The sequence below is a fragment of the Panthera onca genome, chromosome F1 (genome assembly GCF_046562875.1).
Source record: "Panthera onca isolate mPanOnc1 chromosome F1, mPanOnc1 haplotype 2, whole genome shotgun sequence".
NCBI lineage: Eukaryota > Metazoa > Chordata > Mammalia > Carnivora > Felidae > Panthera > Panthera onca.
In genome coordinates, this window is record NC_138355.1 from 38,250,707 (window position 1) to 38,277,336 (window position 26,630).

The 26,630-nt window shown below is 48.5% G+C and overlaps 1 protein-coding gene across 4 annotated transcripts; it reads right to left on the reverse strand.

The window, feature by feature from the left end:
* Nucleotides 1-508: 508 nt before the first annotated feature.
* PFKFB2 (6-phosphofructo-2-kinase/fructose-2,6-biphosphatase 2) lies at nt 509-25,276 on the reverse strand. Of its 4 annotated transcripts, none has more exons than XM_060643993.3 (16): nt 25,158-25,276; nt 23,405-23,515; nt 18,192-18,317; nt 17,583-17,679; nt 17,096-17,162; nt 16,884-16,958; nt 16,470-16,526; nt 15,445-15,569; nt 13,283-13,490; nt 12,731-12,877; nt 11,283-11,387; nt 10,424-10,553; nt 9,621-9,683; nt 9,042-9,106; nt 8,241-8,420; nt 509-1,840 (listed from the first exon to the last, which is right to left on the reverse strand). In XM_060643993.3, the coding sequence occupies exons 2-16, from the start codon at nt 23,493-23,495 to the stop codon at nt 1,775-1,777; spliced, it is 1,602 nt and encodes a 533-aa protein (XP_060499976.1). In that variant the 5' UTR covers nt 23,496-23,515; nt 25,158-25,276; the 3' UTR covers nt 509-1,774. The 4 variants fall into 4 exon arrangements, with proteins under 4 accessions (XP_060499976.1, XP_060499975.1, XP_060499978.1 ...); XM_060643992.3 differs by having other exon boundaries at nt 8,229-8,420; XM_060643995.3 differs by lacking the exon at nt 8,241-8,420.
* Nucleotides 25,277-26,630: the final 1,354 nt, after the last annotated feature.

The following is a 26,630-nucleotide window of genomic DNA, read 5'->3' on the forward strand; positions in this document are numbered from 1 at the left end:
CAGACTTAAAATCTCAAACTACCTAAATTTCTACCAGAAAAGTGACACCAGCAATTATCTTACATTCTGATTAAACACATGCAAACACTAATATGGGGACTTCGAAATATCTTGCATGGATGAATAAATAACTAAATAAGAACATTATCAGATCATCAACGGACACTGTGCTTAGATGCGGTAAGAAACCCGCATCACAGGAACTGAAGTGTTCCAGTACAGCAAGCTACGAGCAGCTAGATGAAAATCACCTGCCACAGAGCAGAGTCAGGAGCCTTTCCGAAGGCAGCTTTGTGCGTATAAAAGCAGCTCCTAGTTGCTGGATGCTGAACTGCCTGCAGCCCAGCTCATCACATCTTAGGAAACAGAGCCCTGTATCATCCACAGTATAAAAGAACCGTTTGGGAACAGTTGCATTTCATTACTTCTCTTGCTACTTACCCTCTTGTCCAGCAAGTGGGTATTTGCATGAAAGAGAAAAATTATTTACAAAGCTAAAAACTTACTGTTCTTAAAAAAAAAAAAAAAAGGGTGGGGGGTTGCATGTAAGATATTTATCCCTTGGAGCTTCCATAGTTCCATAGCCTCCTTTGGAGTGGTGACAGATTAAAATCACACTGACAAAGATATTTGTACATTTGACAACCACTGATCTAGTTAATGATTACCTGGCTTATCTTTAAGGGAAACCAAATGATGGATACATCAAGGACGTGGTTCCCCTTTGTTCCCTGCCCCTCCCCTGCCGCATTTTACCTAAGAGACCTGATCAGTAGACCCCGATAGTGACAATTAGCTAAGAGGCAGGCATCAGAAGACTGCTCTTGAAGTCACAGCGGCAGCTTAGAGACCACATCACGGTGACAGACCCCACAGAAAGTCACGTCCCCCTACACTTGTTTTGAAGCCAGAACTCCCTGGTAGAGTTGATTCCCAAGGAACCTTCTTTACTTCTTCAGGTAATGCAAATGGTGCCCTACTTTTCTTTCTCGTCTTCATTCCCACCCACCGGAGAACGGTATTATCCCTCTGCAGCTATGAGAGGACCCAGCATCAGCTAGAAAATACAGGTAGAAAATGAAAAGGGAAGTTAGAAGATGGGTATGCATTCTGGGGAGCCTTGCAGTCAGATCCTGCCCTTACGGGGCCTGGAACAAGAAAACCTTCTCTAAACGAAAAGGCAGCTGACGCTGCTTCTCCATCACCACAGTAGAGACGTTTCAGGGACTGAATTTCTCAGATACCCTGTCTATTCACCTGGTGAATGTGTCTCTTGTTTCCAACGTGACAAAGGGACTGCTCACATAGGTATGTCGTACTCAAGCCCGTTCGCCCGGAACGGATGGAGAGACCAGCTCTTAGAGCACAGAAAAGGCTTGCGCAGCACAGCCCGCTCACTTGGAAACAATTAAATCCTAAGAGGTACGTGTGCATTTCAGGAAAGAACAGCCAGCCAGGGATACAATTGCAGGTAGGAAGTTAAATGCCCAAACGGAACAAGATTGACCAACTGAGGTCACACCCAGCAAGGAGATAATAAAAACTAATGGACTCAGGCTGTTAGATATTTTGAGGCACAGGGAAGTGAAGTTCTTCAGTGTAGCAGAAATTCCATTAGGCATGAGGGGAAGAAATGTGATGTTTTTCCAGGCCTCATTTTGGGGGATCTCAACGTCCGATCCCCGCTCAACTTCCTGATCAAGCCCCTGTGGAGCTGACATCCCAAGCTTTATAGTTGATCCTGGAGAAGTCTGGCCTCTCAAACTTCTCGTCATCAGGAATGCGACGTGAGGGACATCGTGGAAGACAAGTGCCTGTGCACAGCCAGCATGGACTCCGCCTAGGAGCCGGAGAAGAAAGAGAAAGCCATTACACCACCACAAAGGGACCGGTAAAAGTAACGCAGAATCCCCGCCCCCGCCCCCCCCCGCTTCCACCGCTCCCCCACAGGCCAGACCCCCACATCCGCACACACGCATGGACACTCTGGTGTGCTCACACATACCCGTTTTACCCTTGGGATTCAGCCAAACTCCACCGGTACAGTCATGGGCTTCTTTCCCTGAGAAACCAACCTTGTACCCATGCTGGACCAGGCAGTCCTTCCAGACCTAGACCATAAGCCATATGCCCAAGATACGAGCCATGTAAGCCTTGTGGTAAAAGGAGAGCACGTAGGCCCCTACCAGCCAAAACACCATGCCGAGAAAATGGCACCACATTCAGGGCAACTTGGCTTGTGAAGAGGGTCTCTACAGTTGTTATCCCAGTCCGTCCCGCAACCGGTCGTAGCACAAATCAACTTCTTCCCATAAACTGGGATTTAATGTTTTTTTTTTTCTGGAGAAATTCTTGCCCCGAGAGCAGTGTTGCTCAAGTGATAAATGTGCATCTGAATCACTTGCTAATCCCATGAGGATGAGGATTCTGATTCAGGAGGCCTGTGACGGGGCCGGAGAGTCTGCATGTCTAACGAGCTCCTGCTCCTTGCGAGGGTACCAAGGAATGAGGCAGGAGACAGTGACACAATCCCACCTATCTTTCCTGTCTCAGAAGATAAATGCCATTTTATCCCTTCGGCTGTAAGCGCTTTAGAAACAGGCAGGTCATATTCTAGAAGGAACAGCCCACTAAATTCTAAGAGATCTCCACATTTTTTCTTTACGACGAAGAGGTACACATTGCTAATGGGAGTCACAGTACGGTGTGGGCAAAGGTTAATTTTTTCTTAATTCTTGTAGAGGCGCCAAAAAGTACACACAACTCCTACTCAAGTTCACGTGCCTTCCATAACGTCCTACCCATGTTTCCCAGAAGGTGGTGGAAGAGAGCCATGACTCCATCAAGGACTCCAGTCACACTGCCAACTGGCTTTGGCTTGTCTGAGGCTCGATCACGGAGCAGCATGAGATCGTTTTGGAGGTGGGGGGAGTGGGTGGAGAACACAATCCGAAATACAAAACAAAAAACCCAGAAGCCTTCTGATAGGTTCAAGTTACACGCCAATTTTATTTACCCATTCTACACACACGCGCACACACAAAAAACATTTCAAATATAGTTATACACACCTTCTGTGGATCTGAGGGGCATATTTTGATATCAATGTCACCAGATTAAATCAGAACGCTGGTAAGGACTCACATTCCTTTTTCACCAGAGCTGTGGCTAGGAAATCCGCAGGATAACTAGTACGTGAGTTCCCAAGTCAGTCCATTCCCTTCACCCATTTCCAACCCCCTCCAAGGGGCACAGCTGGTGATCAGTCCTTTGCTTTTGCCACAGTAAAACCGCCACCAGATCAGAATGAGTTGATTTTGTTATTCCAACACGATTTTAAAAATGTGCACAAGCGATTCAGATACAAAAACACCAAGTTGGTGAATAATGGTCCTAGATCCCCAGTGAAAGGCTTGCTGGAAAGAATACTTCTGCCAACTCTTAAAATCAATTTTTAAGTGCAAAACTTCCCTTGCATTTTTATGTACTAGATTATGAGTGAGAGCCAAATGCATGGCCAACTACACACAGCGGCATGAGCCACTGCTACATCCCGTAACAGGGAAGCTGAGGACACAGAAGGTTCAGAAACAGGCAGTGAAAGGGAAGTCCTGCCTAGAAGTGGGAGAATGGATGGAATGAATTCGGGCAGAGGTAACAATTTCAGGCTTTGAGTAGGCATTTCCTTCGCTGAGTTTACAAAATACCATACACAAGTGATGTTTTCATCATTTGCTGCAAAACGGTGGGGATTTGGCCGCTACTCTAAAAGAAAGGTCTATTAAAAATCATAGCGTACAGAATGTCCCCCTTAAAAAAAAAAAAAACAGTGAGTGTTTCCTTCCTTTCTTTGTAGGACTCATGCAACAGACACAGAATGACAATGATGCGCATATACTATTAACTGCCACAATTAGAAAACAGACTGTCAGCATACAGACCCCAATAGAGTCCGTCAGTCATCAGCATACAGATCCTACTGGAGTGTGTCAGGCGGTCAGCATATGGATCTTACCAGAGTCTGTCAGTCAGCACCGGGACCCTACCATACATAGTCTCTCGGTCAGTCAGTCAACATACAGACTCGACCAGGGTCTGCCAGTCAGTGAGCATACTTATACTCCCACTGGATACAGTCTTCTGGACACTATGCATCTAAATTAAATTCCTGGACGTACTTCTGATGGCTGATGTCACCTCTGCGGGAAGTCAGAGATCAACCCTGATCTAGTTGCCAGTGCTGCAATCTGACTCGATCGTTAGATATTTTTCAAAATGAAAATATTTAAAACGTGACCAAGGGAAAATGCATACTAGAAAACCTGAGTAAATTTATCACATTTCTTGCAAACGACCACAACGTGGCCTCTGAACTCAGCAAAGACAACGGAATGTGCGTAAGACTGTGTAACCCGGATATAGTTCTCTCAGTTCTTGGACACTCTTCCCCATCCTTTGGCTACTCCAAGCACCAATGAGTTTCTCCAGAACTTAGATCTCCTACTCACAGAAAGATTGTAAGACGGATTTATTTCCAAGGTTATGTCATGTTTCTTCAAAATGCCAGGGCCTCTGCAGATCAACTGTGGGTTGCAAAGAGGAACACCCAGAACCTCCCAGGAAACACTATTCATTCAGTCTAGGAATAGGAGTAAATTGTATTCCTCACTCTAACTTCGCGGAAGGACAGCAAACAAACCTGAGACAATAAGAGAGGGCGGACCCCCAGCACCATGCACGTTTTTAAAACATTTTCTTATTCTGCTTTGCAGCTGAATGTAAAACAATCCCCTTGTCAAAACAAACCCAGAGATAAAACAGATAATAAGAGCTAAATTCTAATTTGAGGATTAAGAGACCAGAGAAGCTAGTTCTCTAAATCTGCTTTACATTCCTCGTTCAAGTCTGTCACAAAATTCATCGTTCGGCTTCCAAGCGAGAAAACAAAATATACAACGATTTTCCTTTCCTCATTTACTAGACTAAACAATTTAATAGATTAAATGCTAAAGCCTTCGCCTATTTCTCCCACAACGAAATGGAAAGTCTCAGCAAAGGGTACTCCGGAATCCATCCTTTCTTTGTAGAATCTGTGATCTAGGCACAATTACAGTCATATGTATATACTGCCAATACACGTTTTAGTAAGAAAGGAAGAGGAAGACAGAAAAGAAAGGAAGGAGAACTTCTCTGAAATGTGGAGTAAGAGCTCTACGCCTTCTGTATCCTCCTGGCTTCTTCCTGCTCTAACTCCTCTGGAGGGATCTTGCTCTAGAATCTACTGAAGGACGCTGAAACCCATGCTACTGTCAAATCCTAATTTCTTGGGTCCCACATGAGCATAGTAAGCCCACCTCAGTCTCCTCTTCTGGGAGAAGCACACTAGGACAGGGGGAGAGTGGAGAAACGATGGGCGGGCTGAGGGCCAGCACGAACTCCCCAGTGACCTGTGTGTCCCATGGTGGGGTTTACAACAGGGTAACACAATGCTAGCTCGTTAGAGAATTCTCCTCTCACTAAAAGTACGTACAGCCCAAATCCAAAGTCTCTGGCTCAAGATGCTCCTGCTTGTCATTCATGAGCTCTGAATTGCTCTCACTGCACAGCAGGAAAAAAAGAAAAAAAAAAAAAAAAAGAATAATCATTTAGGCTAAAATGCTGCCAGCCAAGTGAGATGAGGCCACCTTCTCAAAGTGCCACACATACCACCTAGGCCTCATTCTCACCTGGCGGGGTGGGGGTTCTCTCCTCCCAGCCCCTTTAGTCTCCTAGCCAGAGGACAAGAGGAACGTCAGGAGAAGTAATCTGAACTCCACAGCAATGTCTACATTTACAGACTCGATGTGTCGCTCTTTCGCAAATGTTCATTTAGCATAAATTATACACCCTGTCTCTAATATAACCTTCTTCAGGGCAAGGACCTTTTCTTCTACTTCTGTGTACCCGACCCCTCCACCACCCTCACCACCAAGCCCCACAAAGACACTGTGTACATAGAATGTAACAGCGAAACAGGAATAGCAGGTTAGACGCAATTAGGAGCAGAATCTAGGCAAGCAGCCTTTGGAAAGGCCGTGATGGGTGTAAGAATAAAGGACTCATGGTCACAAGTGGGCTGCCTATGATGATAACCCTTATCGTTCGACAAGTTTTATCTCTGTGCCTTTACCCAGAGTGCTTAAAATTCCCAGCTATTACCCAAGTGCATTTATTCACACAGGGATCTGTTCAACACAAAGGGTTAAAGATGGGACTAGAACCTAGGGTGACCCTCTAGAACACAGCAGACTGCCTTCACAGGCGTCACCTCATTTAATATTGTGATCTGCTTGATCTGCTCACACATCTAACTCCAAAGAATCACCCCTTCCGAGCCGAGAGGAATTCAGAATTCTTAGGTTGACGTGCTGTCCAAGGAACTATTCCAGTATTTCTCCCCCACAACTTCATAAAAAGGAGTTCTAACATGGAGTAGGAATCAGAATTCGGGAAGTTGTTTCAATACGTGCATGTCCAGACCCCAATCCCAAAGACTCTGAGTTAGTATTAAGCCTGAAGTGGACCCAGGCACGTCTAGGTTTCAAAAGTTCTAAAGAGGATTCTAATGACTGCTCCTAGGTGACAACCATGACAAAAGGTCATCTATCACCCAACGAAAACACCCTTGGCAAACAGGTAACTGGCTCTTGCTGGTTACCTCTAAAAGGCAAATCGGTAACTTCAAGGTGTGGACCCATTCCATTGCTTTTAAAACAAAATCTCATGAGAGATCTGGACTTCCCTCTCAGAAAACTGCACATACGTTCCTGTTTTAGATACAGAATTGGAGGGGGGGAGGAGTATGCCGCCATGGGTCACCAAGAAGCTAAGGAGAACTCCTTGCTCTAAACATTTCCTGTTTAGCCCTACTGAGAAAATAAGGTGACGCAAGTGAACAGGCAATCCCGGACAATGAAAGGCTAGACCCCTCAGGGTCCCGAAGACTTCTGGATGGCAAGATGAGACAAAAGAATATGCCAGTGAGGGAGATTAAATTCATGACGAGGCTTCTCCATATTTAGAACAAAGAAAACAACAACTGCTCTTGCGTAATTTTTTTTAACGTAAAGAGGGGAGTGTGTTGAAAATTACGGGAAAATCAGAAAAAGCTCTAGTGGACTCTTCTCTGTTGTTTGAGCAATTCCATCAGAGGTGACTCTTTAACTCTGTCCTTCTCGACAGCCCCAGAGGTCACTGGCCTTGGCAGGAAAGCTGCTGTGGTTGGCAAATGGGGAGCCACTGGGGAGAAAAAGACACGACCGCCCTACAAGAGCCCAGTAAGAGCTAGAGACCGTCGTCTCCCGAACCTCACTCCGCAACTGCCAAGGGCCCTGTGCCTGGCTCCCGAAGTGAAAACTACCAACCCAGCTATTTCCCACGTGCTCAGAGCCAACTCCCCCAGGGCACCGCACACTTCAGACTGGTTCTCGTGAACCGAGGTGCGAGCTCTCGCTCTATGTCCACCTGTAGGCTCCAGAGCATCTGTGGATGTTCTGAGGCCTGGGCTGACCCTTTCACGACCTGGCTTGAGAGGAAAGGAGGGGCGGGGGGGGGAACCACACTCCCCAGTCCCGATCCACTGAAGCCCCCTGTAGAGAGAGCATCAACAGAGCCTTGACTTCTGTCTCGCCCACCACCCCTTCCCACCTCGACAGACACGATGACAATGCCATGCATCACACCGGACAATCCAAAGGGAAGATGAGGGAGGGGAACAAAGCAGGCAAGTAAGGACCGTGAGTAGAGCACACCTTGAAGAGACAAAAGTGAAGGCAAAATGGGCTTCTGTGTCCCCCCTCTGCCCTGCCCCCCACTTTAGCAACACAAGGACATTAGTGAGTTTAGACACCGAGGACAAAAACCAAGTCTATGGGGCATACTTAACCTCAGAGCCAGCTATGCTAAGCACCCAGGGGAGTGCACCCCTTTTCCTCCTCCTCCAGACCACCCCAACCGAGGACATGTCCTGAAACGGCCGCTGGTCAACTTGCCCCTGGGCGGGGAGATGTTTCACACTGGAGAACAGCTAAGATTGGTCTGGAAACACATGAGCTCATGTTCTCTGTTGAGATCCACGGTGTGTTGTTGGGGGTGGGGGCTAGAAGTTAAATGACTCCTTGGTGATTAGTGACAAGGGCAGGAGGCCAAGCCGGGGCAGGGGTGGGGTGGGGGATATAGGGTTACACCACCGGAATGCTGACTTGGGTCTTCGGCTGGTCGGCCCCTTCTTGCGTGTCCAGGGCACGGAGAGGGCTGAGGGGCTTGAGGGGCCGGCTCCCAACACTGTAATTTCTTGGACGCCTTATTGTATTCGAACTGGACAGAGGCGTAAAGCTGTTCCTTCTCATCCTTACAGGGGTTTGGTTCTTGGGGAAGTTGTTCTGATTAGAAATGGAGGGACACCATACAAATGAAAGCCAAGCCAAAAGCTCACTCATCAAGGTTAAACAATGCTTGTAACCACAAGTTTCCTCCACTCCTGCTCCTCTGCAGACAGAGCCTCTCATAAGACATGGGCCATAGCCTTGTCCCCAGCCCCTGGAAACTAAAGGGTTGTAGCTAAAGGTCCTTGAGCATCACCGTCCATAGTGAAAGAGGGCCCGCAAAAGGAAGGGGCTTAAGATCACACAGATTATCAGGACAGACCAAGGAACAAATCTATTCCTCTTAACCCCACTGTATAGGGTCTCCTGGATCCTATATTCTAAAGGGAGCATTCTCTGGGGGAAAAATTTTGTATTTCACTTCAGCTAAACACTTTCCATATTTAACAGGACTTCCAGGAGCCACCTTTCAAGTGAAGACTCAGGAAAGAGGTACTAATTTTTAAAAATAATAATTCCAACATCTCTTCCTTTTGGAAGTAAAGAGACCACACAGGACACGAGTTCTGGACACGTTTTCCTTTTGTACATAAACAAAAGCCCAGGCTCGTGATGTCAGAGGTGCAAAGACTCAAGGTGGCAGGGAAGCTGCACGTTCATCTATGAGAAAATACTTACAGTTGGCTTGTCGCGATGAGTGTTCACAGCCTCCACGTTGAGTTTAATTGTTTCCACTTTGCATCCTGAGAAAATGGAGGAAAGAGAACAGGCTTTCAGGGAAAAAAAAGCTCAAAGAAAAATTCTTAAGTTTCAGTATGGGAAGCATACCATAAAAGTACGTATATATGCCCGCATACAAACATACAAACATACATACATACTTTAAAAAAAAATTTTTTTTTTTTAACGTTTATTTATTTTTGAGACAGAGAGAGACAGAGCATGAACGGGGGAGGGCCAGAGAAAGAGGGAGACACAGAATCGGAAGCAGGCTCCAGGCTCTGAGCCATCAACCCAGAGCCCAACGCGGGGCTCGAACTCACGGACCGCGAGATCGTGACCTGAGCTGAAGTCGGACGCTCAACCGACTGAGCCACCCAGGCGCCCCCATACATACTTTTAAAAATGGAAGGCATTGATGGGATTCCCCTGGTATACAGGGGTCATGAAGTTGAACTTCTGGACAAACTTCAGACAAAATTCAAATATCCTTTCTTCGGTCCCCACCTCCTGCCCAGCTCCTTAGCTCATAGTTACCGTAGGCCACGGGAGTAAGCTGGAAGATGGTATGGAGAGGACACCTCAGGTACGGTAGCTCATCTGAAAGCAGAAAGACCGGGTGCCAGAAGTCGCTTTATCATGGAGTAAGGTCAAGTTGGTGGGCGAATCTCAGCCCACGAGTTTTCTTTCCCCTACCTAGAGTTGTATAATCCCCCTCCTGAATCCCAGACAATTAGCAGGACAGGCACCAAAGAAGCTGCCCAAGCTACGGAGAGGCTAAGAAAGGAAATCAGTCCATTTTGGATCCTTCCACGCAGGCAAAACAGGAGTAAGAGCAGGAGCCAGAGCCCCATGAAGGAGAACATGGGGGCCCAGCTGGGTGTGCCAGAGGCCGGCCTGCAAGCTTGCCAGCAGCTCAGGTAGATCACGAAGGAAAGGGTCAGAAAAGCCAGCAATTTCCTCAGGGCTCTACCCAGACGGAAACTGTCCTACGCCCAATCCAAAGAATGAAGACGGTTCTAAGACACCACGCTCCTCGTAACCGAATAACCAGCTGGGAATGTTTGACCACTGAACATCCTGATTCTGCCAGGAGTGTCAGCTTGACGCTGGCCCTTTAGCCAAGGAGGATCAAGGAACTCCAGCAGCGGCCACTCTCCGCTGAGGGCTTTTGTACCAGCGGAGTAAATTCAGCTGCTGGGAGCCCCACGCTGCTGCCTCAAGAATGCACTCCAATTTGAGTGGAAGAGGGGAGGTCCGGTTGCCCAGGATCCTGGTGCCACCTCAAGTCTAGCCCCCTCCTCATGACTGTGTCCCCTGGCCCTTCCCTCAAATGTCACCTGCACCCTTATCCAAGAAGTAGGCCAGGAGGCAGCGCATGACAGCCTGGTGGGAGATGACGAGGACGTTGCCCTGACGCTCCAGCTCCATGATGACAGGCTCCAGCCGCTGCACCAGGTCCTGGTACGACTGCGGAGGAAGTGGGGCACACGGGTAAGACGCCAGCACAGGCCAGCAGCCAGGTTGGCGGCCGGGTCCGGAGTCAAGAGGCCACTTCTCCTTCCCCAGCTGGCTTTCCTCCTGGAGGTTCAGCGACTTCATGTCGCCTGCTAACTTCCCCCAGCCCTGGGATCTCTTGAGAATACTCAAGAGCAACACTCGGACCGAGAAAACTACGGTCAAAAGGAGGAAATCTGAATTCAGCCTGTGTTTTTTCCCCTTCCCACAGAGGAACAGGCAGAACGTGAGGCAACGAGAGTCTCCTAGGGGCTCCCCGGGCCTCTGCCGTTGCCTCCCAACTCTAGACTACGAAGCACTCAAGCCAGGGAATGGCCTCAAACACGCCAGATGATAGGGGGATCATTCATGTCCCATATATTTACTTGGGGTCTAGGCCTGCTTGGGTGGGGTGGGACAGAGGGAGTGGTACGAAAGAAAGATGTAAAAGAGATGATGTTGATTCTGCAATTAGTCAACACAGAAGACATCCTGTCACCTTTTCCCCTGGAGATCTCAATGAGCCATTCGACTGTCTAAGCTGAATTAAACACAGCGTGACCCGAAGGCAGAAGGGAAAAACGACGCGATGCCGTGACCACCGTCTCTAGACCCTCCACATCACGTTCACTCCTTCCCCCAATTTAAAGCTAAACCCCCAACTGAGGGCTGGGCAGTTGCCCCACGTGAGGGGAGTCTCACCTCCCCGCCAGGGTATCGATACAGGTATTTCTCTTGGTCCCGAAGCGCAAACTCCTCTGGGTACTGCTTCTCAATCTCTGCGTAGGTCATCTCCTCGCACACACCCTGCAGGGAGCCACGCCGGCTGGAGGAGGCAGACCGGCCCACGCATCCCCCCACACACAAGGGGGACAACACCGAAGAACCCCAGCTCTCACTACGTGCCAGGCACTGTGGTGCTTGCCCGCGCTGCCGCTGACTGGCCCTGGCATGTGACACTGGCAGGTGGAGGGCCGCCGCAGACAGGACGTGGCTGCTTAAGCTGTCGCTTGCTCCGGCTACTTCGGAGGAGTCAGAAGTCAAGAAAAGTCAGCAGGATAGAGGGAACAGGAAACAGGGAAAGAGGGGACACTGAAGGGACCAGAGAATTCTTACAGAAGGCATAAAAAGGTACAGAGAAAGAAATGAAAAAGAAAGGTCTACTTCTCGATGAAAAAGAATGAAATCTTGCCATCTGCAACAACATGGTTGGAACTAGAATATATTATGCTGACTGAAATAAGATATATGACTTCACTCATATGTGGAATTTAAGAAACACAACAGTTGAACCTTATAAGGGAAGGGAAGGAAAAATAAGGTAAAAACAGAGAGGAAGGCAAACCATAAGAGACTCTTAAATACAGAGAACAAACTGAGGGTTGCTGGAGGGGAGTTGGGTGGGGGGGGATGGGCTAAATGGGTGATGGGCATTAAGGAGGGCACTTGTTGTGATGAGCACTGGGTGTTATATGTAAGTGATAAATCACTAAATTCTATTCCTAAAATCATTTTTATATATGTTAACTAACTTGGATGTACATTCAAAAATATACAATAATAATGAAAGGGAGGGAAGAGGAGAGGAGGGGAAGGGGAGGGAGGGGAGGGGAGGGGAGGGGAGGGGAAGGGGAGGGGAGGGGAGGGGAGGGGAGGGGAGGGGAAGGGGAGGGGAGGGGAGGGGAGGGGAGGGGAGGGGAGGGGAGGGGAGGGGAGGGGAGGGGAGGGAAGGGAAGGGAAGGGAAGAAGGAGAGGCCTACTTCTGGGCTCAAGGACAGAAAAAGCCAAGAACAATTTGGAAAGGACTTTTCCAAAAGAGCTGACCAAATGATCTAACCAGAAAGTAAGGTGTTGTTAGCCATTTCTTTTTCCCAGGAGAAAAATAGGCAAAGGAACAAAATGGAGCTTCCCTCTCCCCAGGTACCAGAGCGGCTAGGTCGCAAACTGGTTTGGGCCCATCACTGGCACAGGGGCTCAAGCATGAGGCAGGCAGTCCTGACTGGGGGTGCAATTGTTCTCACCTCCTCCCCACGTACTACTACCCGGTAGTTCTGGTTTTCTAGACAAAACTGCCCATCTCCTGACTTCTGAGTTCCTGCCTGAATAAGAGACTCTTACTGGCTTTGTAGCCATCAGAATTTCTTACTCACAGCATCAATCTCATTCAGAATCTTCCACTGCTCATATGTTACACCCAGGGACTCAGCAGTCTGGATAGTCCTCTTCAGCTGGCTTGTCCACACTTTGAGGTCTGCTATCTCCTGTTCCCCCAGAAACTTCCTTAGAGCCTGGGCAAACTGGGGTTTGAGATAAAATTTTAAAAGGAGACACACACGCACATACACAGGATTGCTAGCCTGGCCTGTAAAAGACAACACGTAGGATCATGGTCAAAATTCAAAACATGCTACACAGTTAGGATAAACCCACGGGGAAATGAACTTCAACTGGAGCATCCTGTACTGTGCTAGGGACACAAGTCGTGCCCAAGAGATATCTGACGGTCCCATGAACAGCAGAAGTGGTTCTAAGTTACCCACATTACAACACAGAATCAGTGGATGAGAAAATGTCTTCATCATTTGCTTGGCTAAGCCCCAATGGGATTTAGGAAGAAGTAATGGGATAAGAGGCGTGACCTCTGCCATGCCCTTCCTCCAACCCTAAGCCTGGGAACTTCAGCCTGCCGCCGAACCACTCACCTGCTTTCCCCGTGCCGAGAGGCCGGAGTCGCCCCCAATCTTCCCCAAGAGGTTGAATTCACTCTCTCCGTGCCGGCAAAGGTAAATGGTGCGAGGCTGCACGTGGATATTCATGAGGTAGTAGACTATTTTGCTCTGGATGTAGTCCTGGACTCTGTTCACTAAAAATCGCTGGCCCACATTTATCACCTTGATGAAAGAAAGATCCCTGGGACAGAGCAGGAGAAAAGAGAATCCCTGCGAATGAAAATCTGAGGATAACAGTGGGAAGGGAAGGATTCCCATAGCCACTTTCGGGTTCAAGACAGCTCTTCCTCCTCTCCTATCAGAGCCAACTCACATTTAAGGAAACAAGCGGTAAGAGACGGGTTACACCTCAGATCCAGTCTACCACTTCTTCAGGGCCTATACTGTGCCATGCAGTGTAGACAGGTACGATACAAAGAATCCAGACTTTCCTTCAGGGGCTAGACTAGGTGATGTGACAATTTTGCTACCCTGAAGTTTGGTGAGAAGCACATTCCCCATCTGAGGGAGCGAGAACGGCTTCGCTGGCAGGGAGGGCAGGAGGCAGCAGAATCTTAGAAATCTCTCTACATTCCTGCATCGACCGAACCAAGCCTCTCTCAGAGGCACTTCCACAGCTGTTGCCCCATCAGAGAATTTGTCTCACAAATGATCCATGCTCATTCCAAAAAATTTTCCAAAAAAATGTGTAACGATGTAAATAAACATCACCCAAACCCTACCTACCAACACACACACACACACACACACACACACACACACACACACACACACACTTTTAGAATGTTATTCTATATAGGACCTCTATGAAGAATATACTATTACACCCTATCTAGAACAGTGCTTTTCAACCTTTAAATTAAGGAACACATCCAAATACTAACGTTCTGGGCAATCTACTTGAAGGAACTTTGAGACTCCAAACATTAAGCAGACCATTAACACAACCGAATGATGGGCTATGCACACTTATGTCGCCACTTGCTTGGCTGCAGGGCTGTGTTCTTGAACACAGCTGTTAACTGCCTCGACTACATACTTTGCCAAAGGCCACATTCTCCCAGGTTTCTGGGTACACATCTTTCTCCAAAACGGACCTGACATTTTACTATAGCTCTCGTACCTCGTGCATATCAAGTTATCCCATACTACACACTACATTGCTAACAGACACTGGCACAGTAATAATGGCTGGCCCCAACCAGACATTTCTGGTGAGCCAGGAGTGGCAAGGACTTTACGTGCTATATATCCACACACAGACACGTGTGTCTGTGTGTGTATACATATACATATACATACAGGTATATATACACATATGCATATTCATACACCTACACACATGTTTTATATATAACATATATTTGGGTTTATTATAAATTTTTGTTTGTATCTACTCGTATTATGTGTATTTATATGTAAAACAACAGTATATATACATTACCCATATTTGTACATGTCTGCATGTCATATTTTATATGAACATATATTTCTACATAATGTTAGGGCGATACATGTAACATATATATGTGTGTATATATATATATATATATACACATATATATGTAGATGCTTCTTACACATTACACAATATATATACACGCAATAAACTTTAAAAATTTTTCAAAAACCGATGACACATCTCTCTGAGGGGTTTCCTACAACACCCTAGATGAGAACCATGGATCCAGAGCAGTGGTCCTCAACCTGGGGTGACTGTGCTCCCCAGGGACATCTGCAGTGTCTGAGAACACTTTAGGTTGAGGCAGATTGGGAGTATTACTGATGTCTAGTGAGGGGAGGCCAGGGATGCTGCTAAACATCCCACCGTGCACGAGACAGCCCCCTACTGCTCTGATAAAAAATTAGCCAGCTCAGAACGTCAGCAACGCTGAGACTGAGAAATCCTGTTTTAGAGAAGAGAGAAGAAGAATGGTGGTAAAAGACACCTCACTATTCAAGTGTAAGGCGTGACCCACATCGAAGCCACAATTCCACACCTTGTTTCTCTGGAAGGATGTAAACATTACAGGTCTGGATTGTCAGACAGAAGGTTTGAGGACAGGGGGAGAAAGGCTCTTTTCTCAAATGAGACCCCAGCCTCAGGCCCTTCAAACCATGGCCTTAAACCTTACTTGTCATAGCTGTCTGGGTCAAGGGGCCGATAGGTGACTTTGTAGCACTCGATCCTCTTTAGGAAGTCCTCCATCACATTCTCCCTGTTCCTTTCAGGGTAGTCAGGGCTCGACACCTTTACCTCCTGGAATCACAGGAAGAATAGGGCCTGGTCAGAGGTCTGCCCTTAACAGCCCTCCCATAAACAGCCAGCGCTAAATAGAAGGAAGTCCACAGAAGGGCCCTTTCACTAGAGTGTTGGCAATCCCCACTCGTTGAGCGCCCCCTCCCTGTCCTGTGACCCTGGCAACCAAGAAAGGAAAGACAACTGGGGAATCATGTGCCTGCCCTTGGCTGAAGGACTGAGGCAGTCACGCAGCTGAAAATGCTCCTGGGCCCCAATCCCTCTATGCGCCCTGCCAGGAAAACAGAATGGGCTTCCATTTCTCTACACAACCACTCAGAATAGGGTGTTTGATCTGATGCAGACCTGACTTGGACCAGATGCTTCTTCTGAGATGGTCCCAAGTTCCCACATTGCTAGGAGGGCACTGCCATGACACCATGTCTACACGGCACAGCACAGCCCATCAAATGAGCACTGGTTTACACTGTGACAGTACAGAGCATGAGGCATTCGGTGCACGGAGCGCTGACCTGAATGGCAGACAGTTAGTGGGCAGGTGAACTTCCTATACGGCGGCCCTGACAGACAGCGAAGGGGCGGATCCACTCTAAGGATATACCGAGGTCTCGGCACCCAGCTAATACCCAGAACGCGGGGCCAAAACTCCTACCGTCTAAGTCTTGGCTTCCATTCAACAACTAGTTCTTACTTTATTCCTCAAAGCCTCAGCTTCGCCTCCCAAGGGAAGGGTGTGGAAGTATAAAATGGTGCTCCGGCAGATTAAAACGATCAGCTTGTAGTGTTAAACGTGTCTATTTCTTTCACTACCCGGTTGACTCTCACCGCTCAGCCACCAACACACACATAACACGTGGCAGAGAGGATAGAGAGGTGGCGGTATGCAGGGGAGTCACCCACCAGGATGTTGGCAGCAATGACATCAGGATCATCACAGACAGATTCCACAAAGAATACCTGGCCAGGGAGAGAAGGCAGTGATAAATGAGTCCAAAATGGCCGGGCTGTTAATTAACAGCATGTGCTCACACCTGCCCCACCCCAGTCACCACATCCTCCAGGATTTTCTTTCATGAGAGCAGCCTCCACGGCCTCTTCGTTTAAAAATAGCTCTTACCACATCCCCGGGGCCTCAGACATACAGGCTACGGGGCTGAGAAAGGACCTGAAAGAAAACACTCAAGGACTGGGGGTATTCCCCAAGAAAAGAAAAGGGAGAGCCAACCCGGTCCTCAGACACCAGAGTCAAAGAGATTCACGTGTCCCTCCTGGCTCCCTACCTCCACTCATCCCAGCATGAAGCCAGGTTCCTACCTTGAAGGAATTCTCCTTGGCAAAGTTCAGAATCATGTCCCGCCTCTCCCTAGTGGTATTGGTGGCATCGAACACCTGAGAAGAGAGGCCCCAAAGTAGATGAGTGGGAAGAGAGACTGGGAATCCCACCGAGGCAGACCCAACGTGAGGCCGTGCAGCCACACTGCTGGAAGGGTGGAGACCAGGATGGGGAAGGGGCAGGGAAGGCTCACCGCGATCTGCCCGCTCTCCTCCGTAAGATATGCCTTCACATCTTGCAGTGCCACCAGAGCGCACTGTCTGCCGTGAGAACAGAGGACATCAGCGAGAGCAGCACCAGACCAAGGTCAGAGACGTGAACGACTCGGTTGCTATAGGAGTCACATCCCCTCCCGCCCGGCTTTCCCAATGGTCAAACATTTTCCCTAACTAGACTTTTCAACTTCTCCCCTGAAGTTTTTACACCCCCCCCCCCCCACACCTTTCTCCCTCCTCTGCCCCATGCGTACCAAGCGTCCCTCTGCAGGTTTACCCCACAAACACACATGCATCTCCCTGAGCCTGTTCTACCTCCCAAACCCGCTATGACCCGTCCACCAAACAACTTCCAGTTAAAAGCCCCACAGGATGTTTACTGAAATGAAAACCGAGCCCTGTCACATCTAGTCTTGTGATGGCAGAGAAAGAGCTGGCTGGGAGGTCAGGCCTAAGAGGACTCACTTGCGGATCTTCATGGCCTCCTCGTTGTCATGCCGGAAGAAGTCATATGACTTATAGGACTTGACTGCTTCACGCCGATATACCCCAAGATTAAACACTGCAGATGACACCAACAGCCTTCAGCAGTGAAACAACACAATGGTCCCACCAAAGGGGACTTCTTGGTCTACTGTCAGAATGGCCAAGGAAATGAAAAAAGCACCATGGTATGTTGGGAACAACACCAGATTGAGAGTCAAGTTAGATTCAAGTTCAGACTTACTAGACCTTGAACAAGTCTTAAACTGCCTGAGTCTCAATTTCCTCAGTCACTTTGGCTATTTCACAGGGGTACTGCTAGGATGAGGCAGGATGATATACATGGAAGGGCTCTGAAAATGCAAAGCCCTATATTACCAAAGGCATTCCCTTAAAACTAGGCCCATCCACCCAGGCCAAAAGGAAACAAGTCTGTAAACAGGGAATAAATCCAGTAAATCAGGAAGCAACCACTATTTCTGCCAGGAGCACCCTGTAACCTTGATGCCAAGGAGAATAAATCGCCCAGAGGCCCGGGAGGCCCAAGAACTAATCATTTCCCTTCCCAAGGGATACATGACCTGCACCTACCTTTGGTGGGCACTCCAATCCAGTTGAGGTAGCGTGTGAGTTTCTTGGACACGTAGGTTTTGCCCCGGGCTGGCAGGCCAATCATAACAATGAGCGTTGGGGAGTTGGTCATGTAAGAGGCCCATGCTAGAGGGGGGGAAAGAGCAGAACTGAATGGCTAGGGGCTGAGTAAGGTTCACGCACTGGGCTAGGTACTTCATAGCCATAACCTGATTTAATCTTTATAAGCCTCAGTAAACCCAAGGGAAAACTGGGAAGGCAAACTGAGGAGATAGCAGTCCAACCTCCTAAAAGAGAATTAAAAGGTCATGTAGATTTCCAAGAAGTACCCAAACCAAGATATGTCTTCCCCACATATGCAACGTCTCCACAGAGGTACCTAAGGTGGGAAGAGAGGGCAAAGTGGCAAGGATTAGGAAGATAAGAACCATGGCACCTTCCTTCACGTAACCATGTCGGGTAACCCAAGGTTGATCCGGCTGTGGAGACACGCCTTGTGTCTGGAGAGTCTCCAGTGCAGAGCTGGGCTGGCTCCTAGAACAGACCCAACAGAGCTGGAGCTTCCTGAGCAGCTTGCTCGCGGGGCCTGGCTGCGCCCGCACCCCGGCCACCCAGCCCATCCTGCCACAGAGGAGCGGCAGGAGATGGGCCTCCACTGCTGCCAGCCACTCTCCTGGGCCAGGACCCAAACTGAGGTCATGTAGGATTGGGCTCTACAGGCTCTTGTGAGGGGAGGCCCTGCCCAGGGCTGGGAAAGGGAAAGAACTGCCTCCCCTCTGCACTTCCCAGCACTGTTTTCCAGAAGGTGCCCTGCAGGTCGCTGCTGCTTCTCTGTTCTGAGACAAGGTGACCCTATAAGGCTAAGAAACAATTCAGTGAAACTGGGCTACTTGCACAGGAAAGTCATTTTCAACAGATCTCAGGGGAGAAGTGGGCAGAAGGGCCTGGGTAGAGGAAGACCACAGAAGGAAGAGCGTTTCCTTAGGGTGTTTGGCAAGAAGTACCCAGAAATCAAAGAGTGGCCCAAGGGGTCAGGGAGGAGTAGATGCCCAGATGAGGGGTTAGGGGACTTGGCCTTTAGTCCTTTACCCGTGTGCACAGGGAAAATGCCTGGGCCTGAGCAGGGGCTCCTCCAAGGTAGGTAATGAGCAACACAAATGATTTTCATCTCTGTACAAATAGGGAGCACAAAGCCAGGCAAAAACACCACCCTGCAGACTTAGCTGATGTGAATCCCCGATCTCTGATCTCCTAACAGGTCTGCCCGGAAGCTGCTGCCTTGGGTTTCAGTAGTAAAATTCTCCCGAGTCTTCACTTTCTCCAGCTCAGTGCGATGCTCTTCTCAATCCCCCGTGATTTGCCTCATTACCTGCACTTCTGGGCCTGCTTTGTCCACAACTTCCAGCCCATTAGGCGCTTCCCCCTAAGGTCCTCTCACCCTCCCTAAAGCTGAACATGAACTGATACTTGGGAGCTGCTCTGAAGCTAAACAGGGGGCCAGCTGCTGAATGTTTACCTAACCAGTCAGAGAATGCTAAGAGCAAAAGAAAACAGGGGTCTCTAAAGACTTCCCTAGGCACCACACCTCCCACCACTGGGCTTCTCATTTTCCAGGACTTCTTAGTTTCTGAAACGAAGCCACACTTCCTATCTCAGATTGCCACATTGACAAAATTAGGAACCTTCTGTCCGGCTGGTTACAAAACAAAACCACTACCACCTTAATTTGAAGAGTAGATAGTTCAAGCTGATTAATTTCAGGGACAGTGAAACATACCCCTGGACATATAATGGAAAGCTGTTTCAATGCTGAAAATTCTCTCCTACCTTCTTTACATAAGGTTTAATTTGCTTTCTTAATCTTTTTTTTTAATTGTTTTTTAATGTTTACTTATTTATTTTGAAAGAGAGAGAGAGAGCAGGGGAAGGGCAGAGAGAGAGGGAGACAGAATCCCAAGCAGGCTCCGCACCATCAGCATGGAGCCCAATGCGGGACTCAAACCCATGAACTGTGAGATCATGATCTGAGCCAAAATCAAGAGTTAGATGCTTAGCCGACTGAGTCACCCACGTGCCCCTCCCTTTCTCAATCTTAAATTTATTCTCCCTCATGAACATAATTAGAGGAATGGAGGGGTTGATAACCTCCCTCCTATAAACAGAAACACTCAGACCCAGGGAAGTGAACAGCTCGGCCCACAGTTCTACAGAAGGTCAAGTCAGGGCTCTGACCGGACTCCTGGTTTCATGACAGCCGCATCAGTTCCAGCCACCAGCTCTTGTCAGCACCTGGCGACGGCAATCATGTGATAAGTATGACTACACTCTCTAATCTAATCCTAAGAGGTGGTCTAGAAGGTCAGTGGAGAGAGCATTGGTGGTTCGAAGGTAGAAGGTCAGTGGTTCCCAGCCTTTTCATGAACAAGGTCTTCCACGGTATGTTCTAAATATACCCAATATTTTTGGAATATACAGCCTATTCAAATGTATTTCATTAGTAGTATCTTTTTTCATGTATGAAAAGTCATAAAACTGCCAATTACCTCCTGCTATTTGACTGATAGGCATGAAATAGCCAAGTTCTGCAGCTATAGTTGATAATGCCCAATTTCCACTCATGTGCTTTGAAGTATTAAAAATAGCTAACAACGTAGAAGTTTTTAGGAGAATAAACCAGTAATGCTGACAAACATTTCAGATGTGTCTATCTTTCCTCCTATGATTTCTGTGCAAACAGGCAAAGGCGTACACGCGAGCATGCTCCCTGCAGCATTGTCTATGATGATGGAAAACTGGAAACAGCACAAATGGGCATCAGGGGGAGGCTGGCATATGCAGATAATGCAGTTAAGTATTACTACACAGAAAGAGGTAAATTTGCATTTATGAACACACGCAAAAAAACGCTCCATGATACATGGAGGTACACATGGGAATTGGTCTGTTCCAGACCCACTCAAAATATCAAAGAATGAAAGAAACAAAGAAAAGCATGTACGCCCACACTCACCCCTATCCCCAACAGGCCTAATTCCTGAGGTGCCTTTAAGATGCCCTGAAGCCAGTCATCTGAGCACCTTAAAGGCACCTCGGCCAGCAACCTCCCTGTCACCCCCATCTCTGGAGCCGCTGAAGTTCCAGTAATGCTCCTTTGGAGGCTGTGGCTCCCTAAAGTCATTCTCCGGTCCTCCAGCTCAGGCACTTCCCGGAGCGAAGCCAGCCAACACAGGTGTAACTGGCAGCAAGGGGATAACGGCTGACCTATTAATAAAGCAACTGCTGGGTGTGAGCACTAAGCAGCCAGGGGAGCCCTGCTCCAAGACACAGGCAAGCAACAGAAAAAAAGGAAATCAGCTAACACGTATTTTCATGTGTGTTTCTCCTTTGACTGTGGCTGCAGCTGTCCCCCGGTCCAACCCACGAGGGGAGAAGTAAAAGGGGGTAAATGAAAGATGGCGGTGTCAGGACAGCCCAGACGCTTCCAGTGGGGGAGAAGAAGGTGGAGCTTGGAAAGGAGAAATCAGAGCCCAGAGCAGGAATCAGAGACTAGAGGATAGGAAAGAGACCTGGGAATACTGCCTCCTTAACTATCGAGAGCCCTCAAGGCAGAAAAACTGCAGAAGAGCGGGAAAGGCAGGTAGCAGGTTTCTGTGGAGAATAATGCGGAGCTAGAAGGCTGATGCTGGGCACTGTGCAGCCCGCGTCCCCACCAGCTCAAGTGTCCTAGTAACATGTGTGCACCTCTCTTTAAGATGTGCATCCCATACCCCCAAAGCCGGGTTACAGTACAGCAAGAAGAGAAAGCATTCTTTACTGAGAATCTAATCCTTCCCAGGGCTCTTTCAAATAGCTCCCAGCACAGCATTTTCAATTTATATGCAATGAAAATAGAGTCACCAGTGAAAACTAACACACTTCAGCTACAGAAACACTCTTGTAAGTACTTTCTTATATTGACTCATTTAAGGCTCACATCGTTCTAGGGGGAGATATTATTTGTATTCCCATTTTATAAATAAGCAAACTAAGGCCCGGAGAGGATAAGCAACATGTTCAAGGGCACACAGCTAAGAAGTAGTAAAACGGGATTCAAACCCAAGCAGTCTGACTTGAAGGGATGCACTCAAACATCATGCTATACTAGTTATCTCCTATTTGCCCTCAGTACCCAGCTTCCTGCTCTGGCAGAGAACGGAGACCCTAATCATAGAGGTGTGCCAACCCCAGTGTCACATCCAAACAGGCTGCCTCTGTTGCAGCGCAAACCCCAGCAAGCTTCGTCAGCGCTAGATGAAAAGAGATCATCGTCCTTAATCATGAGACTGACAAGGACATGACATCAAGGCCGAGACCTGAGGGAAAGCTTTGACCATGAGAGATGGATTCCAGGTCTCGTGCTGGTTGGCTGTCGTTCCCACCTGCTGACACGCATAACCACTGAAGTGAGAACTGACTGACAGGGTTCCAAAGGAAAGGGGCATCTGGAAGCAGGGCCGAGGGTTAGCATTCCTTGAGGACCTTTTGGACCATACAGTCTACAATGATGGTCAGGAATGCAGGTGCATGGGGAGAAGAAATGATGCTTCATTTCTCTACAAACCCACCTGATGTCTCTGTCTAAACAACTGGCAGGGAAACACTCCGGTGATATCTGTCCCCAGAGGAGTGAACTTGCGGGAAAAGTAGTTTGCAACGTGCAAAGGCTAACCCTGTGGGAAGCAGGGTGCCCGCGTCAGAGTGAGAAGTCAGATGCCAGGGTTGACTCCCCTAAGGCCAGTCAAAATGAACGACTGCTGGCTCTCACCTGCCATGTCCACAGTGAGCAGCATCCTCACAAAACTTGGCCCCCCAAATAAAGGGAAACTGTTAACAGTATCAGCCCTAAGTAATCCCCGCACCTGCCATTCTGCCTTGCACACCGTGTAACTTTCAACATCAGTCAAGTGTGCACATCCCCCCACCCCCACCCCACGAGGCAGTTAAAGAAAGCAGTAAGAAAATGTAGAGAAATACCAGCAGTCTAGCTCCAGTGACAGACATTTCACTGGGTCTCCTTGTTTCGGACAAGAAATTCCCCTTGTAGATTTGGTTCTAAATTCCCCTGTCAAAGAATTATCGCTTACTCCCACCAAGCATTAAAGTCAAGGATTACAATTCTATTCCCAAGACAAAATCCTGGGAGGGAGCAGCCCCTCCTCCTTCCCCGAACTCACAACATTTCTTCTCTGACATTCGGAGACTGGAGGTTTTGGTTTCACAGCTGTTGTTGTTCTGTTCTGAGGAAGATGCAAAATTCCCAGACATGGCAGCTCTTCAGGAGATGTCTGGAAGGGACAAAAGGAATGGAAGGAAGGAAGGAAGGAGACATCCCTCAAAACACTCAGGGAAGAGGACAGGTGCAGTATCAGTGAAAGAACATGGGGCCAAGAGTCAACCCCAGAACTTGTTGCTCTCAGTTAACAAGTTGGGAGGACCTTCTCCAAAGGTCCTCCCTAGCCCTGTTTCCTCATCTGTAAACTCAGTTGCACTAGAACCTTCCATGTTAAATGCTACTTAGGGGTTTACATTCACATAAATTCAATCCTTCTAATAATCCCTCAGTAAGGCATATTTTGCTACCATTGTTACTTTCCCCCATTTTACAGGTTGAAAAACTGAGTTTAATCAGTCAGTGGCTCATCCAAGTTCCTTCCTGACCTCAGATTCTAGTTTAAGAATCTGGGGAGTAGGGGTGCCTCAGTGGCTCAGTTGGTTAAGCGACTGACTTGGGCTCAGGTCAGGATCACACAGTTGATGAGTTCAAGCCCTGCCTCTGGCTCTGTGCTGACAGCTCAGAGCCTAGAGCCTGGAGCCTGCTTCGGATTCTGTGTCTCCCCCTCTCTCTGCCCCTCCCCCAATTGTGCTCTGTCTCTCTCTGCCTCTCAAAAATAAAATAAATGTAAAAAAAAAAAAAAAAAAAAAAAAAAAAGATGCTGATGGTGGGACGCCTGGGTGGTTCAGTTGGTCGGGGGTCCGACTTCGGCTGGGGTCATGATCTCACAGTCTGTGAGTTCGAGCCCCGCGTCGGTCTCTGTGCTGACAGCTCAGAGCCTGGAGCCTGTTTCAGATTCTGGGTCTCCCTCTCTCTCTTTGCCCGTCACCCCCCCCCCCTTCAAAAATAAATAAACATGGGGGAAAAAAGAATCTGGGGGGAGTAGTGGCAGAAGTTGGGGGTGAGGTGGGTTGCAAATAGATGCAGTTCATTATCATAAAGTCACTGCAGCCCAACGGCAAGATTGGACTGAAAAAAACGGGAGGAACGGGGAAATCTCAAACATGTTCCCTTAAGGAAAACTGTAACTGGACCCAGGGACAACCCTAGTACGTCACCATTTCTCCTCTGGTGTTCCCATTCGCAAGCCCTTGCTCCACACCCTCTTCCCATCCCTCCCTCGGAACGCAGTCTATATAAGGAACACGGGGGCGCAAAGAGGTGATAAATGACTTCCCCAAGGTCACCTGCTGATTAAGACTCGAACTGGGGTGGAATAGCCTCGTGCTCACGCCCCACACCCAGACAAGGGGCTCGTGAGGACCGAAAGTCCTGTTGCTTCCAGAACCTTGTCACTGCCCTTCCACCAACCACACAAACGCTCCAACCCCAACACCAGCCGCGGCTCCCGGTCCCCGAAAGTCCGCACTCTCAGCAGTGCCAGCACTTCCCCGAAACGGTAAGGCATCTCCGTCCCGCACCTCATTCGGCTGCACGTAGCCCCCCTCCTCCCTCCCGCCCAGGCCCTCCCGGGCACAGTACAGCTGTCGCTCACCCTGTGATCCCTCCTAAGCTCCCTCCCGGCAATGGCCCCGGCACTTTCCCCGTTACGCTGCGGACGGGAGCCGGGAGACTGTGGCCCGGGTCCCGTCACCTCCGTAGCCGGCAAATCACGTGCCCGGGTCTGGCCCCTCCACCCAGGCGTCCGTCCTCACCTGGAGAGGATCGACCAATCCGGCGCCCGCAGGCTCCAGGGGGCGGGTTCAAATCCGAATCGCTGACGCCGGCTCTGGAAGGTGGATGAAAACTGTAAAGCCAAAAAGATCGCTAGCTCCCAAGTTTCCTCGCCCTGCGGAGGTTGGTTGCATCGTTGCTAGGCAACTAATAGGGCTGGGGGCGGGGCTAATAAAAAAAGCATAAGTTTTTTTTCATACTCTCGCGAGAGGAAACGAAGGGGACGTCTTCAGAGGATGTGACTTTTTGGTGATGGGGAAATGTTGCGGAGATTAACGCTTTCCTCCCTGAATCCCAGAGGGACCTCGCTTAGATCCGTAAACTGGAACGTAAACTCTAGAAGGTGCTTTGCTAAAGTAAGCTACCACCGTCCTTGAGGTGATTACACCGTAGGGGGTTTGTATATCCTTCCCATAGGCCAGACACTGTAACCTAAGAAAGTCAACTACTCTTCTACTGTCATTGCTGAACCAGGAGCTTCCCTGGACCTTCCACATACTCCAGTGGTCTCCCTTCTGCCTCCTATGCTATACCACCTGGTCTGGTCATCTTGAAGACCCAAAGAGGAAAATTGCTCCAGCAAAAATATTGGGTTACAAAAGTGAAGAGGCAAAGCTTCCATATAACTTATTCGGAGGTATTTAGAGTAGAGGTGAGTTTGTACATTTCAAGAGAACTTTTCACAGTTGCTCCCAGGCCTTTCTGATGCTTGATTCTGTTGATAAACTCACTCTACGCAGGCTAGGGCGTGCTCCTCCAGGATGGAAAAAGAACAAGGAATAGAGATTTCTTGGAAAGGAGATAAATTCAGAGATGTCTTTATTCTTGGGGATAAAATTCATCCTTCAAAATAGCTCAACTAGCGCCTCCTTTTTGAGGCTTTTTACAACAACCAGTATAACTGCCTTATCTGTACCAATACAACTCTGTATGCGTTCAGCAAGTGTTTGTTGAACGCTTGTTTGGTGAGGCACAGTCCTTGGTTCTAGGGATACAGGATTCCCAAAGGTCACATAATCTAGCATTACCACGTGGCTGTGAAATTCGGTGGGTATGTGCCCTTTACACCCCACCCTCTCTCCTGATTACAGTGAGTACTTGCTATGCTGAAGGCAGGAATGGAGTCGTCTTCATATCACTATACCCAGAGCCTGAACTGGAATCCGAATGATAAACATTAGTCCTCTTCCTTAAACTGCTACCACCCACGTGTAGCAATTGCCCTAGGCCCAGATGATGACCTCATACTGCGCTTTCTGATGTGGCAAATGGACATTTTCAAGTTACAGCGTCGAGGTGGCCAGGCCAGTTGTCTGGCTCCCTTAACCTCAATGAGTCAATGTTTGCTGCAGCCACGAGCCTAGTCACGAGTGTCTGATTGTTTTTTGACAGGTATTTTGACTCACTGACCATTCTTGGTATTCATTTGCGTTCTGAACTATGACCCTATTTCT

Excerpts from the sequence above, each read along its gene's own strand:
- PFKFB2 (XM_060643992.3), bottom strand. The coding sequence starts at position 23,495 with ATGTCTGGGAATTTTGCATCTTCCTCAGAACAGAACAACAACAGCTGT. Across the intron at positions 17,680-18,191 it reads GATTGGAGTGCCCACCAAAG|TGTTTAATCTTGGGGTATAT; the intron begins GTAGGTGCAGGT and ends TGTCATCTGCAG. Across the intron at positions 12,878-13,282 it reads TCTCGGCACGGGGAAAGCAG|TTTGCCCAGGCTCTAAGGAA; the intron begins GTGAGTGGTTCG and ends CTCAAACCCCAG.